This window comes from Pelodiscus sinensis, chromosome 5 (genome assembly GCF_049634645.1).
Source record: "Pelodiscus sinensis isolate JC-2024 chromosome 5, ASM4963464v1, whole genome shotgun sequence".
Taxonomy (NCBI): domain Eukaryota; kingdom Metazoa; phylum Chordata; order Testudines; family Trionychidae; genus Pelodiscus; species Pelodiscus sinensis.
In genome coordinates this window covers 7,355,767-7,368,366 of record NC_134715.1, presented here as the reverse complement: position 1 = coordinate 7,368,366, position 12,600 = coordinate 7,355,767, and the positions used below count along the sequence as shown (strand labels likewise).

The window sequence follows — 12,600 nt, the reverse complement described above, 5'->3', positions numbered from 1 at the left end:
TTCTCTTTTCCAAACTAAACAAGCCCAAATCCTTCAGCCTTCCCTCACAGCACATGTTTTCCCTAGACCCTTAATTATTTTTGTTGCTCTTCTCTGGACCTTCTCCAGTTTCTCCACATCTTTCTTGAAATGTGGCGCCCAGAACAGGACACAGTCCTCCAACTGAGGCCTAATCAGTGCAAAGTAGAGCAGAAGTTAATGCATCCCAGAATCTTGTGGGTGGTTTGTGGGGTGTAGGTTTTTTAAAAAAATTTATTTATTAATTTTTGCCACGGTATCACATTGTTGACTCATATTTAGCTTGTGGTCCACTATGACCCCTAGATCCCTTTCTGCAGTACTCCTTCCCAGACAGTCACTTCCTATTCTGTATATGTGAGACTGATTGTTCCTTCCTAAGTGGAGTACTTTGCATTTGTCCTTATTAAACTTCATTGCCTCAGACTATTTCTCCAGTTTGTCCAGATCATTTTGAATTATATGCTATGACTCTGGATTTTATTATTTAAATTTCATTGTACATCTTAATGTACATCACTTCCGTGTCACAGAAAATGCATCTTTATTTGGAAGCTGATACAAATTAGTGCCATAATAGATCACCTGTCCCCTCTCCCCCCCCACGTTTTTAATTGAATTTCTTTGTACCCTTATGAGAAAAGGCGGCTTGAGAGTAGAGATGCTGCCTTAACAAAGGGTGCTAGTGGTTTACCAATCTAGGCACCTGAATTGTAACCCCGGCAGTGTGAAGGATGCTGAACATTGCAACATTCGGGGTAGATTTTTCAAAAGAACTCGGTTCCTACTTGTGCACCTAATATGGAATAGCCAGGTTTTCAAAGAGTGCTCAGCTCCTAGCAGCATCCAGTGAAAACCGTAAGAGCTGCTGGGTATTGTTCTCTTTTGGAAACCTGGCCTTTGGATTTTAGTTTGAATGAACCCCCACAAATTAAGAGGCTTATCTTGAAATATATCCCAGTCTAGAGTCTGAACATGTGAATTCTCACCACTACACTCTCATTGAGATTTTTCTGTATCTCTACTTTTGGACGTGACTAGAAACATCTGTGGTAACAGCCTCTCTTCCTGTACAGCAGAACTTCTGTTTCCAGACGTCTGGGAGAAAGCACCCTAACATTTCAGAACCATAAAAAGAGCAGACTTGAAAACTTTCAGGTTGAGGGTATTACACCTGTTGTCAGTCTCTCCTATGGCTGCCATTTGATCCCCTCCCTCCCCGTTTTCCTCCTTGTGGTTTTGACCCTGTTTGGAGGTTGGTTGGTGGGTTGGCTTTTAAAAGGGCTCTAATAGAATTTTACAGATAAGGGAAGGTTTGGTTGCTTATTTTTCCAAGTTACTTACTCCTCTCTACTGTAACAAAAGACAGGACTATGCAGCACTTTAAAGACTAACAGGATGCTTTATTAGGTGATGAGCTTTCGTGGGACAGACCCACTTCCTCAGATCAAATAGTGGAAGAAAATTGGCATGCCTATCTATATTAAAGTGGGACTGGCCCACGAAAACTCATCACGTAATAAACCATCCTGTTAGTTTTTAAAGTGCTGCATAGTCCTGTCTTTTGTTTCAGCAAGACCAGACTAACACGGCTACATCTCTATTACTCTCTACTGTAGTGTCTGAAAACATAAGGTTCAGCTAGAATATATGTCTAGATGCTTTTGCACAATTACCATCTGGCTTTGGTGCCTTGAGGTCCTCTAGTTTAGTTGGCTGGCAGTTTAAGGCTAAGCAGTGTTTATCTCGTCAATTACTTCTTTAAAAGAAAGATTAAGTCCACGTATTTAAGATAAATACATCTCTCTGACCGCAGACAGGTCTCAGACTGGTTACTGTGGTTTTACACCACGGTAATGTGCAGATAGTTTTCTCTCTTCTGTTCAGCAGTCTCAGTGGTTGACAGGGAGGGGCAGTTAACAAGGTAATTGAAAGAAAAGTGATTTATTCTAAACAGCAATAGCTGATATTATAGGCATGCTCCCATTATGCCCTGTTGATTTAAGCCAGCCTGTCAGTCAGTTCTATTAACAGGGGGAAGGGAGGAACTCATGTAGGAAGTGTTACCTGTCAGACATGTTAAGGAGCAAGGCTCAAACTCTATTTTTTTTTTTTAGGAAGTGCCTTATTTCTATGGCATACTTAGTAGGGGGATATTATTTACCAGATACTGTGACTCTTTAGCTTCCTTCTATCCCCTTTGAGCTCCATAAAGCACTCTGGATCAGACTCTAAATTTTTTCCAATTTGGCCCAGTACCCAGTCCTCTTTATGCAGCCCTTTGGAAGGCAATACTGTAGCCAGGCCCTCTGTATCCTTTATGCTGGGTTGTAACAGATGCCTTAACTGGTATTGACCTTGTTCTTACAGGCAGTCCGTCCATGACCCATAGAAACCTGACTTCCACCAGTCTGAACGACATCTCTGACAAACCTGACAAAGAGCAGGTAAGCGTCATATTCTGACTTCACGTGAAGTAGTGCCGTGGGAGGAGGGAGAGGGGAGTTTTGAACCATAAAACTGGAATGCAAGAGATGGGCAAGAAACAGGTAAGTAGATGGGTCAGGTGTGCCATGGAACCTGCTTACCAAATGCCCCAGTTGTAAGCATCAACCGTTTATAAAGCAGTAGCTCTGGTATTGTGAGGGAAGAAGCAATCGCTGCTTTTGGGATGATCTCCAGCTTTTTCCTTTTTGTGTGGAAAGAGAGATGCGGCCCTTCAGACTAGGTTCCAGGACACGCTTCGTAGTAGGTGGTGTGACTTAAGAGTTTATGGGGCCGTGCACTAGGGATGTAATAGGATAACCATTAAACAGTTAACCAATCTGTTACCGTGAACGATTACATGCAGGCTCCTGCTCTGCTCCTGGGGAGCTGGTTGCCACCCTTGGCCACACCCTTATAATTGGACATCTAGCTAACTAATATCATGCTGACCATGGATGGTGCCGGACTAGAGAGGTTCAGCCTGTATAAAAAACTGCTGTCAAATACATGAAGTAAACAAAGTGGAAAGAATAGAGGGGAGACACATTCTTCCCCCCCCCCAACCAAGTCTACATTTTAATAATCTGTTTAAATGTACTTCCAAGAACATTTTAAAACTTTTCCCCCAAAATACTCAGTTTTGTCAAAGTCAAATTATTTTATGGAGATATTTTGCTTTCGGGGGAGGGAGCGAGATGCCCTCATTATAGATGGGTTGAGATTCTGCTTTGGAATTTTGGGGACCCACGTCTAAGTCTTTGTTTTGTCCGAATCAGAGGAATTGGGGAAGAAGTACTTTTCTGTGATTCTCACAGAGAAAAATCTTGAACCTGAGTCTCCCATATCCCCGGCCAACACCTTAACTACTATGCTACAGAACAAAAGCACAACTCAGTTTTCTCAATGTTCAAAATGTTTCACTTTCATTCCAGTGTGGAACAAAAAAAATTCACAAAACTGCAGGTCTGTAACTTCAAAAACAATGAGCAGTCCTGTGGCACCTTAGAGACTCACAGATAAATTAAGTCATGAGCTTTCGTGGGTAAAACCCACTTCATCAGATGAGGTGGGGGTGGAAATTACAGAATCCAGAGTATATATAACAGCAAAAGAATTTTCCTGTCAGTTGTAGGACTGATGTTAACGAACCTAATTAAGTCAGGCTGGATGTGTATCATTCATAGCCACTGATGTGGAAATGCTAATTTCAAAAGTGAGGAAATTGCATTTGTAGTGTGTTAACTAGTTAAGATCTTTATTGGCGCCCAAATTGACAGTGTTTAACTTGTAAATGAACTCCAGTTGTAACTTGTAGCTCTCTCCCTCTGTAATTGGGTGATAACATTCTTTTGTAGAAGAATGGCTACTTTAAAATCAATTATTGAATGTCCAGGGAGGTTAAAATGTTCCCCTACAGGTTTGAGTGTGTTACCATTTCTTATGTCAGATTTGTGTCCATTTATCTTTTGGTGCAGAGACTGTCCAGTTTGGCCAATATACATGGCAGAGGGGCATTGCTGGCACTTAATGCCATAGATCACATCAGAGCATGTGCTGTTGGATGAGCCCCTGATGTGGTGGCTTATGTGGTTAGGCCCTGTGATGGTGTTGCTTGAATAAATGTGTGGACAGAGTAGGCAGTGGAGTTTGTTGCAGGGGTGGTAGGTTCCTGGGTTAGTGTATGTGGTGTGATTTGTGGCTGCTGATAAGTATTTGCTACAGGTAGCGGTGAGGGTTGTCTGTAGGTGTGGACTGACTTGTCTCCTATGGTTGTGAGAATGAGGGATTGTTTTCCAGGGCTGGCGGGGTTTAACGCTGGGGGCTGTAGGTGATAACCAGTAATGTTCTGTTATTTAACAGGAGAGGCAGCAATGTAATATAGTATACAGTGTTTTGGTATTGGGACCCCATATAGGGTACGTCTACACTTGCAGCCTAGTTTGAACTAGAGATGCAAGTGTAGGCGACCGAAATTGCTAATGAAGCAGGGATTTAAATATCCCACGCTTCATTAGCATGATCTCACCCGCGCACTATTCCGCTAGCCAGCTGATTTGAACCAGGAAGTGCACTCTGGGCAGCGTTAGTTCGAATCAAACCCCTTGATTCGAACTAAGGTTACTCCTTATCTTTTGAGGAGTAACATTAGTTCAAACCAAGGGGTTTGATTTGAACTAATGCAGCCCGGAGCGCACTTCCTGGTTCGAATCAGCTGGCTAGCGGAATAGCGCGCGGGCGAGATCATGCTAATGAAGCATGGGATATTTAAATCCCCGCTTCATTAGCAATTTCTGTCCCCTATATTTGCATCCCTAGTTCGAACAAGGGTGCAAGTGTAGACGTACCCATACTCAGTAGTAAGCTAGACCTAAATACTGCAACGATCTCCTCAGTTTTCTGCAGCAGACACATGGACATTTCTATGGAAGTATCAAGCAAATCCAGAAAATAATTTTTGAAATTGCATTTAATGTAAAAATAAACACAATCAATGCTATTTATACCATTTTATTCCCAAAGTGAGATTTGAAATGTCTTGCCATTTTCAGTATGCGTTAGAACTTTGTATGGACTTTGACTGTTTTTAGCAGAGGTGGGCAAATAACGTCTCATAGGCCAGATCTGGTCTGACAGGATTAGCACCTGGCAGGCCTCTGCACCGCTGTATTTACCTGCGCCTCTGCGGGTGCAGGGAGGATCATGGTTCCCGATCAATGGGAACTGTGATTGCCCACACTTGCAAAGGTGCAGGCTAACCCTGGTGAACCGCTGCTGGTTTTTTGCCCTCCCCTGGTTTATACTGAATGCTGCTGGGTTTCAGCTAACTTGTTCTAAAATATCTTAGTTATTTAGCAGACATTCTGGTAATAAGCTTTTCACAAGAAAACTCTTGCCACATAGTTTGTCAAAGTTAGTTCAAGAAATCACCTTGGACCTGAACTTTCGTTACTAAATTGGCTCAGATGTCTACTTCGGTGAAATTGTGATGATGCTTTGTAACTTTCTTGAGCTAAGCACTTACCAAGCAGTCGAGGAAGCGAGGGAATAATTCATGATTTAATGACAATGGGGCATGTAAAAACTGATTTTCTTGCCTTGACAGCTGAGTGGCTGGCTTTCATTATTTTGGCATTCTATCTGGAGGTCAGAGCGTTCACTAGGCGTTCATTAGGCTGTCTACTGGAATGTGATTCTACTTACATAAAAATGGGGGAGCCTCTCTTTTGTTAGGTTGCCCTCCAATGCACACAATCTTTAAACGGTGTGGCATATAGAAGTTTATCGTGTGTTACTTAGATCAAGAAATAATTTGCAAATAAAAAGGGGGAGATTGTGTTTTCATATTTTAAAGGATGAAGAGGTCTTGAACTAGCTTGTGTTCACTTCTTCTGCCTAGGGTTAATCTCATAATAAGACTATAACCAGAATTTGAGTTAATCTGGGTTCCAATAGGCTCTTAGTAAGCAGAAAAACACCTGGGGTCAAGTATGGTAAAAAATATATGCTGTTTGCTCTGTGTTCATAGTGAAGCTGTTTGTTCCTCTGAAGGATAGAAGGTCCCCCACCCCGATGTAATTGCGTGTTGATGAAACATGTTGGAGTGTTTGCACTGTATCCTCAGAGAAGAGGTATGACAGAGTGATATTGTGAGCTTCGCTGCTCAGTACCTCGCGTCTCACTCCCAGTTTGGTGGGAGATGGCACTGTCTTTGGGAATCTGAGGAGCTGTCTCTCTGCTGAGATTACTAAGAGCAGTGCTAATTAGTGCCAGTGTGGCCTTGTTCTTTGTGCTGTGGACACTTGTCCATTAGAAACTGGATTGTGGGAATTCATTTTGCTCAGGCCCTCAAACAGTCACTAGATGCGCTAATGTCGGTCCGTAACTGCTGGCCTGTGTGTGAAAGACTCCTTATCCCACTACCAATCCCTTGAATCAGTAAGTCTCAGCCTTCTCCATACAGGGATCCTGCAACAGTTCCCTCCCATCTATCTAGGATGCCACCCCGTTTTACTAATAAAGAAGAACAAGGGTCATGCCCCTCCGACACCGATTTCTGACCCCATTACCCAGGGGATTGCATCCCTCATGTTGAAAACCTCTGCTTTGAAACATGCCATCTCCCTACTTCTCGGACGTTCTCATTTGGAGAGTGGTTTGTTCCAGGCACCCCAAAATAGAGACGACCCCTCACCTACAGATGCATCCACCTCACATCCAGTGGGTCTTTCTGTCTGACTTTCCGACTTGGAGGAAAGTGGGAACTCCCTCGGGCTTTGGGAAAGCATTGTGCCCTGCACAGCGGGGAGGCGACTCCCGCAACATGCGCAGCTGGAGCGCCACAAGGAGGACTGTCACAGTCACAAAAACGTTACTTCTCCCTTTGGTGTCTCTGACAAACTGAAAAGTTATGTGCACTTCACAGTAGGAATGAATCCAGAAAGTCTCACAAGAGGACACGACAGCAGGGACAAATGAAATCTGCGAAATGTGAAATATGCTGGTGTTTGATTTAGAGCCGTTTGGGCTGCTCTTGCACTCCTTGGCGTGGTCCTACCTCTGACTGCAGTGATAAAGAATGGTCACCCGGGCCCGGCAGCTTTCGGCGGGTTAAGTGTTATCTGGGACTTGGGAGGAAGAGAGGCTGTTTGCTGCAGGCTGAGGAAGGCGAGCTGTAAGAGTCAATTAGGACTGCATGTAAGGGCTGCATTTGCTCCTCCTCTCCAGCATACTCAAACGAAGCCAGTGTTTGTGTACTTGCCAGAATAGAAAGTTAAATAATAGCTAGGGCAGGATATTCGTGTGACCCAGTACGTTTTTGGGGTTCTTCTGCAGCAATATTTGGGGCTACTCCCTCAGGCCACCCTCCTGGAGATTGCAGGATGCTCATTTGCTGCTACCCACAAAGAAGTCGAGTGATAAATCGGGGAGCTAGCTACTGAGCAAAGACAGTGAGTTGGAGGCAATTGGACTGCCCCTCACCATCCCAGAGGACTAGTAAAGGGAAGGAAGTTGCTCCCTGTTTTCATTGACAAAAACAAGTGTAACTCGGATGCAGACTGTGCTCTGGTTCACACGTTCTTAACTGTACCCACCGAGTAGTTCCCTTCGGCTCAGTGGGGCTACTCAGAGAGCCTAAAGTTCAGCATGCACAGACCTTTGCTGGACTGGGGACAGAGATAGGGAAAGAACCTATCAGCAGTGAGCATGGAACACAGAGATGTGACCAAACCCCTGCTCCAATAATGCCAGACTGAGGATATGCCAGCACCAGAGCCGCACCGCTGCAGCTATGCCTCTGTAGTGTAGATTCTTCCGACCTGGATGAAAGGGTTTTTCCATCCCTGTAGTAACTGCAGCTCCTTGTGGGTCGCTAGGTTGTGACCATTCTCCTAGCAGAGACTAAACTGGGAGTTAAATTGACCTGGCTTTGTCACCTAGGGTATGACATTTTTCACAGCTCTGAGTGATGTAATTAGGTCGAGCTGAATTTTTAAGTGTAGACCAGGCCTTGTTGTTTTGCTGACATGGCGTATAGCTGAGATTTTCCCATCGCGTGCTAGCAGGGCTGCTTCTGCAGACACGGGTGGGCAGGTACATTCCACGCTGCTTTTAATTCTGATTTTTCTCATCATTGCGTTCTGCAGATCTACATTTCAGAAGTTAGTGTAGCTGCTGATGGGAGTAAACTTCAAACAATTTCCAGAGAGAAAAAATGAACACGCTGGAGTGCATAGGGCACGGGGCGAGATCTCAGGAAAGGGCAGAAAGGACTCTGCTTAGAGAACTCGTTAGGAAGCGTGATGACATTCTGCCCCTCCCCCAATTGCCAGGGTAGTTGATCGTCAGTTTGTGGGTGTGAGGAAAAGCTTGCTGCCTCAGAGGAAGGAATGGGGTTGGATACTGCAGATTACAATTCTAGGGTTGAATTTTCAGAAGGGTTCAGTTTTGGCTTCATTGCTACCCTAGAAGTCAACAGTGGGAGAATTAGATCAACACAGAACCTTTTAAAAAATTATCCCATCCATAAAACTCTCTGCTTTCAAATGATCGCAGCTCACTGACATTTTTGCTTTTCAGGCTGTGCAGTTTTCCTATGATTAGTGTGAGCTTAAATATTTGGGGGCAGAGGATTAAAAACCTTTTTTTAATTCTGAGCACAAGAGATGTGAGAGTGAGGAGCTTGGTGAAAAAAATTGCACTCCTCCTACTTTCCGAGAGAACGAGCACATGCTCTTCATCCGAAATGGCTGAGGTTTGCAATTTGAAATGGAAATAGCTCTCACTAAGGGGAAGTATGTGGGCTTTGTTCTTGATGAAACTGGTTTTGTTTTAACAGAGTTAAGAGAACTTGAAAATAATGTACTGAGCCTGAAAAATACTTTTTTTTTTTTTTTTTTTGGCTAAGCCAGTTAAGTATTTTCCTTCATGTTATGTTCCTGCGTGTGTTTACTAAGGCCCCGATTCTGCAGAGCATTTTATTACATGCTAAACTTTAAGCACAAATTCTCCTTCTTTGTTCAGCAAAGCACTTAAGTAGGTGATTAAGTCCCGTTGATGTCAATGTATTGAAGAAAGCATAGAGAAAAGTTTATGCTAATATATTGTATTTGAGAAATTGTGTATGATTGTATACAGGCAGTCCCCGGGTTACGTACAAGATAGGGACTGTAGGTTTGTTCTTAAGTTGAATTTGTATGTAAGTCGGAACTGGTACATATTGTAGGGGAAACTCTAGCCAAACATTTCTCCAGAGCTCAGTTTTATTCTCCCACACCTCACTTCCCTCAGTCCTTTATTCTCAAGCTGAGGTGTCTGCTGAGAAAAGCCGCTTCGCGTCTCCCTGGTCTGCTGGGGGGGACACGCTAGCTTCACGTCTCCCTGGTCTGCTGGGGGGAAGTAGCTAGTGCGGGGTTGCCTCACCCTGTTTGTAAGTAGGGATCCGATGTAAGTCAGATCCATGTAACCCGGGGACTGCCTGTAATTAAAAACTGGACTATGATGCCCATGGCTCAGAATTAAGATAAATATATTTGGTGTCACCAATTTTTGAGTGCTCAACTAAACGATAATTTCTTGACATAGGGTACCTAAGGTTGTTGTTTTTTCCAAGTAATTTGACTCTTATGGTGCGTCTGCGCTACGGGATATGGTTGAATTAAGATATGCAACTTCAGGTATGTTAATTGCGTAGCCAAAGTACCTTAACTCGGATTTTGGTGCTGTCCACACAGTGCAGGAAGTCGAAGGGCGAACACTCTCCCTTCGACTTCCCTTACTTCTCGTGAAACCAGAACTACTGGCATCGACCAGAGCACCCTTCTCAGTTCGAATTAGCTGTCTTCACGATACCTGCTAAGTCAAACCCTGGAAGATCAACAGTAGCAGCGTCGATCTTCTCTGTAATGTAGACATACCCTTAGAGTGGGATTTTCTAAAGTGTTTGCTCCGTTCCCATGGAAGGCAATGTAAAATCCCCTTTAGTTTTAGTGGGGATGAAGTTTGGCCAGTAATATGACTGTCGATCCCATCCGACTGCTATATTTTTGTCACGTCTACCGGCTCTATGTAACTGCACAATGAAATGTGCTCAGTTTGCTTGAGTGTTACTTTAGATTCCATTTTCAGATACTAGTTTCCCCAGCATCAATCTAAAATATATTTTTAATCCCTTATAGACGATCGTGGGAATGAAAGGCATACATGCCTTCCTCTGAAGAGGTAAAGAGGAGATTCTTTCAAGGAATGAGACTTATTGAACTCAGTAGAACTTAAGCACATGCTTAAAGTTAAGGGCATGCTTGTGTGCTTTCTTAAAGTGAGGCCAAAATGTGTAAACCTCACCGAAGTCTTCTGTAGCAACAGAATACCTAACTCTACTTTATGGTTGTTTGGGATCTAAATAGTTAATTTCCCCTTAGATAATTATAGACTAACTTTGCACTTTATGCTGTCATCTTATCTTTGGAAAACAAATTGCCTGCATTTATCACTACTTAATTTTGTAAACAAATCTTGTTTCTGGCTTAGTGTAATTCTGCCCTCCCCCCCCCGCTTCCTTAGTCTCTCTCCCTCTCCCCTCACACCCCCCCCCCCCAATACAAAAATATGCTTTATTGACTGCAGGTTATTGACTCCATGAGATAAGCAGTCAGATTAGACCTCTATCAAAGAACTGGTTGCTCCATAAATAGTGGTGGGGGTAGGAAATTTCCTTTGCATAATACTTTATCCAAGGTCTCTTTCTTGTACTTGGAATAGGATGACATGGCATTGTCATCAGAAGCAGATATAACCCATAATAAAATGTGAAAAGCCTGAAGCAATAAAGCCCTGGGCTAGGTTTCTAAGATAGAGAAAAGAGGAATGTCTAACTTAACTCTTTCTCCTGCATTTAACTTATGGAAAATGGATTATTTTAAAGCTGCAATAACAAGAATAAGTAAGGCCTGTTGCCAAAATGGTGAGTTTGCAAAAAATCTTAACTGTGGATCTTACCTGCACAAAAAGAGCACTTTGAATTGAGATCCTGTGTCCCCCCCCACCCCCCCAGACACACATGACATCATACAACTGGCCTGTGTACATATGATCAAAGTTATTTTTTTTCAGAAAATGTTGCTGAGGCTGGCATTAAGGTTTTATTCCATGCTGTATAGTTTCTTATCTGCTGGAGGCGGTCCCTTGTGACAATGCAGAGTCTGTGCATGTCAGTGGGAACATTTTACGTGGGCATCAGGCCATGGGTAAGAGGTGTCTCCACGTTTAGCATTTCTCACCTTTAGAAGCGTAGTCAAAGGGCAGAATCCAACGCACTGTGATTGCACTGGAATGGGAATGTCGGTAACTTTCTAGATGGGAACAACTACTCCTTGTCTCCCTTTGTCAGAGGCAAGGTGCTACCCAGGGTTATAGATTTTAAGGGCAGAGTGCACCATCATGATCATCTCATCCAGGAGTGGGGCAACAATTTTTGATGGGGGCGGGGGCCACTCCAAGAATTTGGAAAATGGTCAAGGGCCACATTCTTCCATATTGATGGAGGTTGGGTGCAGAAGGGAGCTTGCAGTAAGGGAATGGGGTGCAGGAGAGGATGTGAGGTCTCAGAGGGAACGTGGATAAAAGTGGCATTTGTGACCTGGGTTAGAGGACTAGGGTGCAGGGGTTTGGGTTGTGACCTTGGACAAGAGGGAGTTGTGACCTGGAGAAGGGGAACAGGGTGCAGGAGGGAGTGGAGGGCTTTGGGCTGTGATTTGAGGCAGGAGACTGGGGTGAAAGGGTTTGGGCTGTGACCTCTGGGGCAGGGAGTAGGGTGCAGGATCTGGGAGAGACTATGGATGGGAGGGGGAAATATGGGAGCAAGAGGGGGTGGAAAAGTTTGGGCTGTGACCTAGGACAGGAAGGGGTTGTGACCTGGGGTAGGGGAGATGGGTGCAGTAGGGAGGGGCAGAGGTTTGGGGTTAAGGGGGCAAAGGGTTGGGGTGCCAGAGGCAGGCTCTGGCTGTGAGACTGACCCGCTTGACTCCCGGCAGGCAGCCTTCTCAAGCAAACTCCCTGCCTCCACACTGGCTGTAGCACCACTCCCTACCTCCCCCAGGCTCACAGTTGTGAAAGAGAAACAGCTGTGGCAGCTGCTTTTCTGAGCATGAGGGTAGGGGAGAAGAGAGTCTTCCTGAGGCTCCCTGCTGTGTTTGTGGGCTGGATCTGGCTCATGGAGGATATTTTGCCCAGGCCTGATCTAGTTTGACCTCCTGCTAACAAAGGCCGTAGAATGTCATGTCATCCGTTGTGTTCTGCTTCCAGCCCATAACTTCTGGCTGAAGCAGAGCGTATTGTTTTAGCAAGACATCCGGTCTCAAGTTAGTCTTGAACGAGCACTTTTTAGGGCATTGGAAGCCTCAGGGAAGCCAATGGGCTACAGAGAGTTTTGGCCGTAGGTTACCTGCTCAAAGCAAACCCAGCTCAGTAGGGCAGGAAAGTTGCTTCCATCTGTCGGATGTTTGGTGACCCTTATGTGAGATGAGGCTGGTGGGACTCAGTTCCAGCTCCTGTATCTCAAACTTGGCTGGTGCCCTAAGCAGAAAAGTCAACAACGGC

At 44.4% G+C, this 12,600-nt stretch overlaps 1 protein-coding gene across 7 annotated transcripts in view; it reads left to right on the top strand.

The window, feature by feature from the left end:
• SLC4A4 (solute carrier family 4 member 4) overlaps nt 1–12,600 on the top strand; it is a 242,172-nt gene that overhangs the window by 130,117 nt on the left and 99,455 nt on the right. For all 7 annotated transcript variants that reach the window (XM_075929409.1, XM_025178447.2, XM_075929408.1 and 4 more), the window contains exon 7: nt 2,389–2,465. In XM_075929409.1, the coding sequence (XP_075785524.1) occupies nt 2,389–2,465 (77 nt within the window). The remainder of the gene's footprint in view (nt 1–2,388; nt 2,466–12,600) is intronic.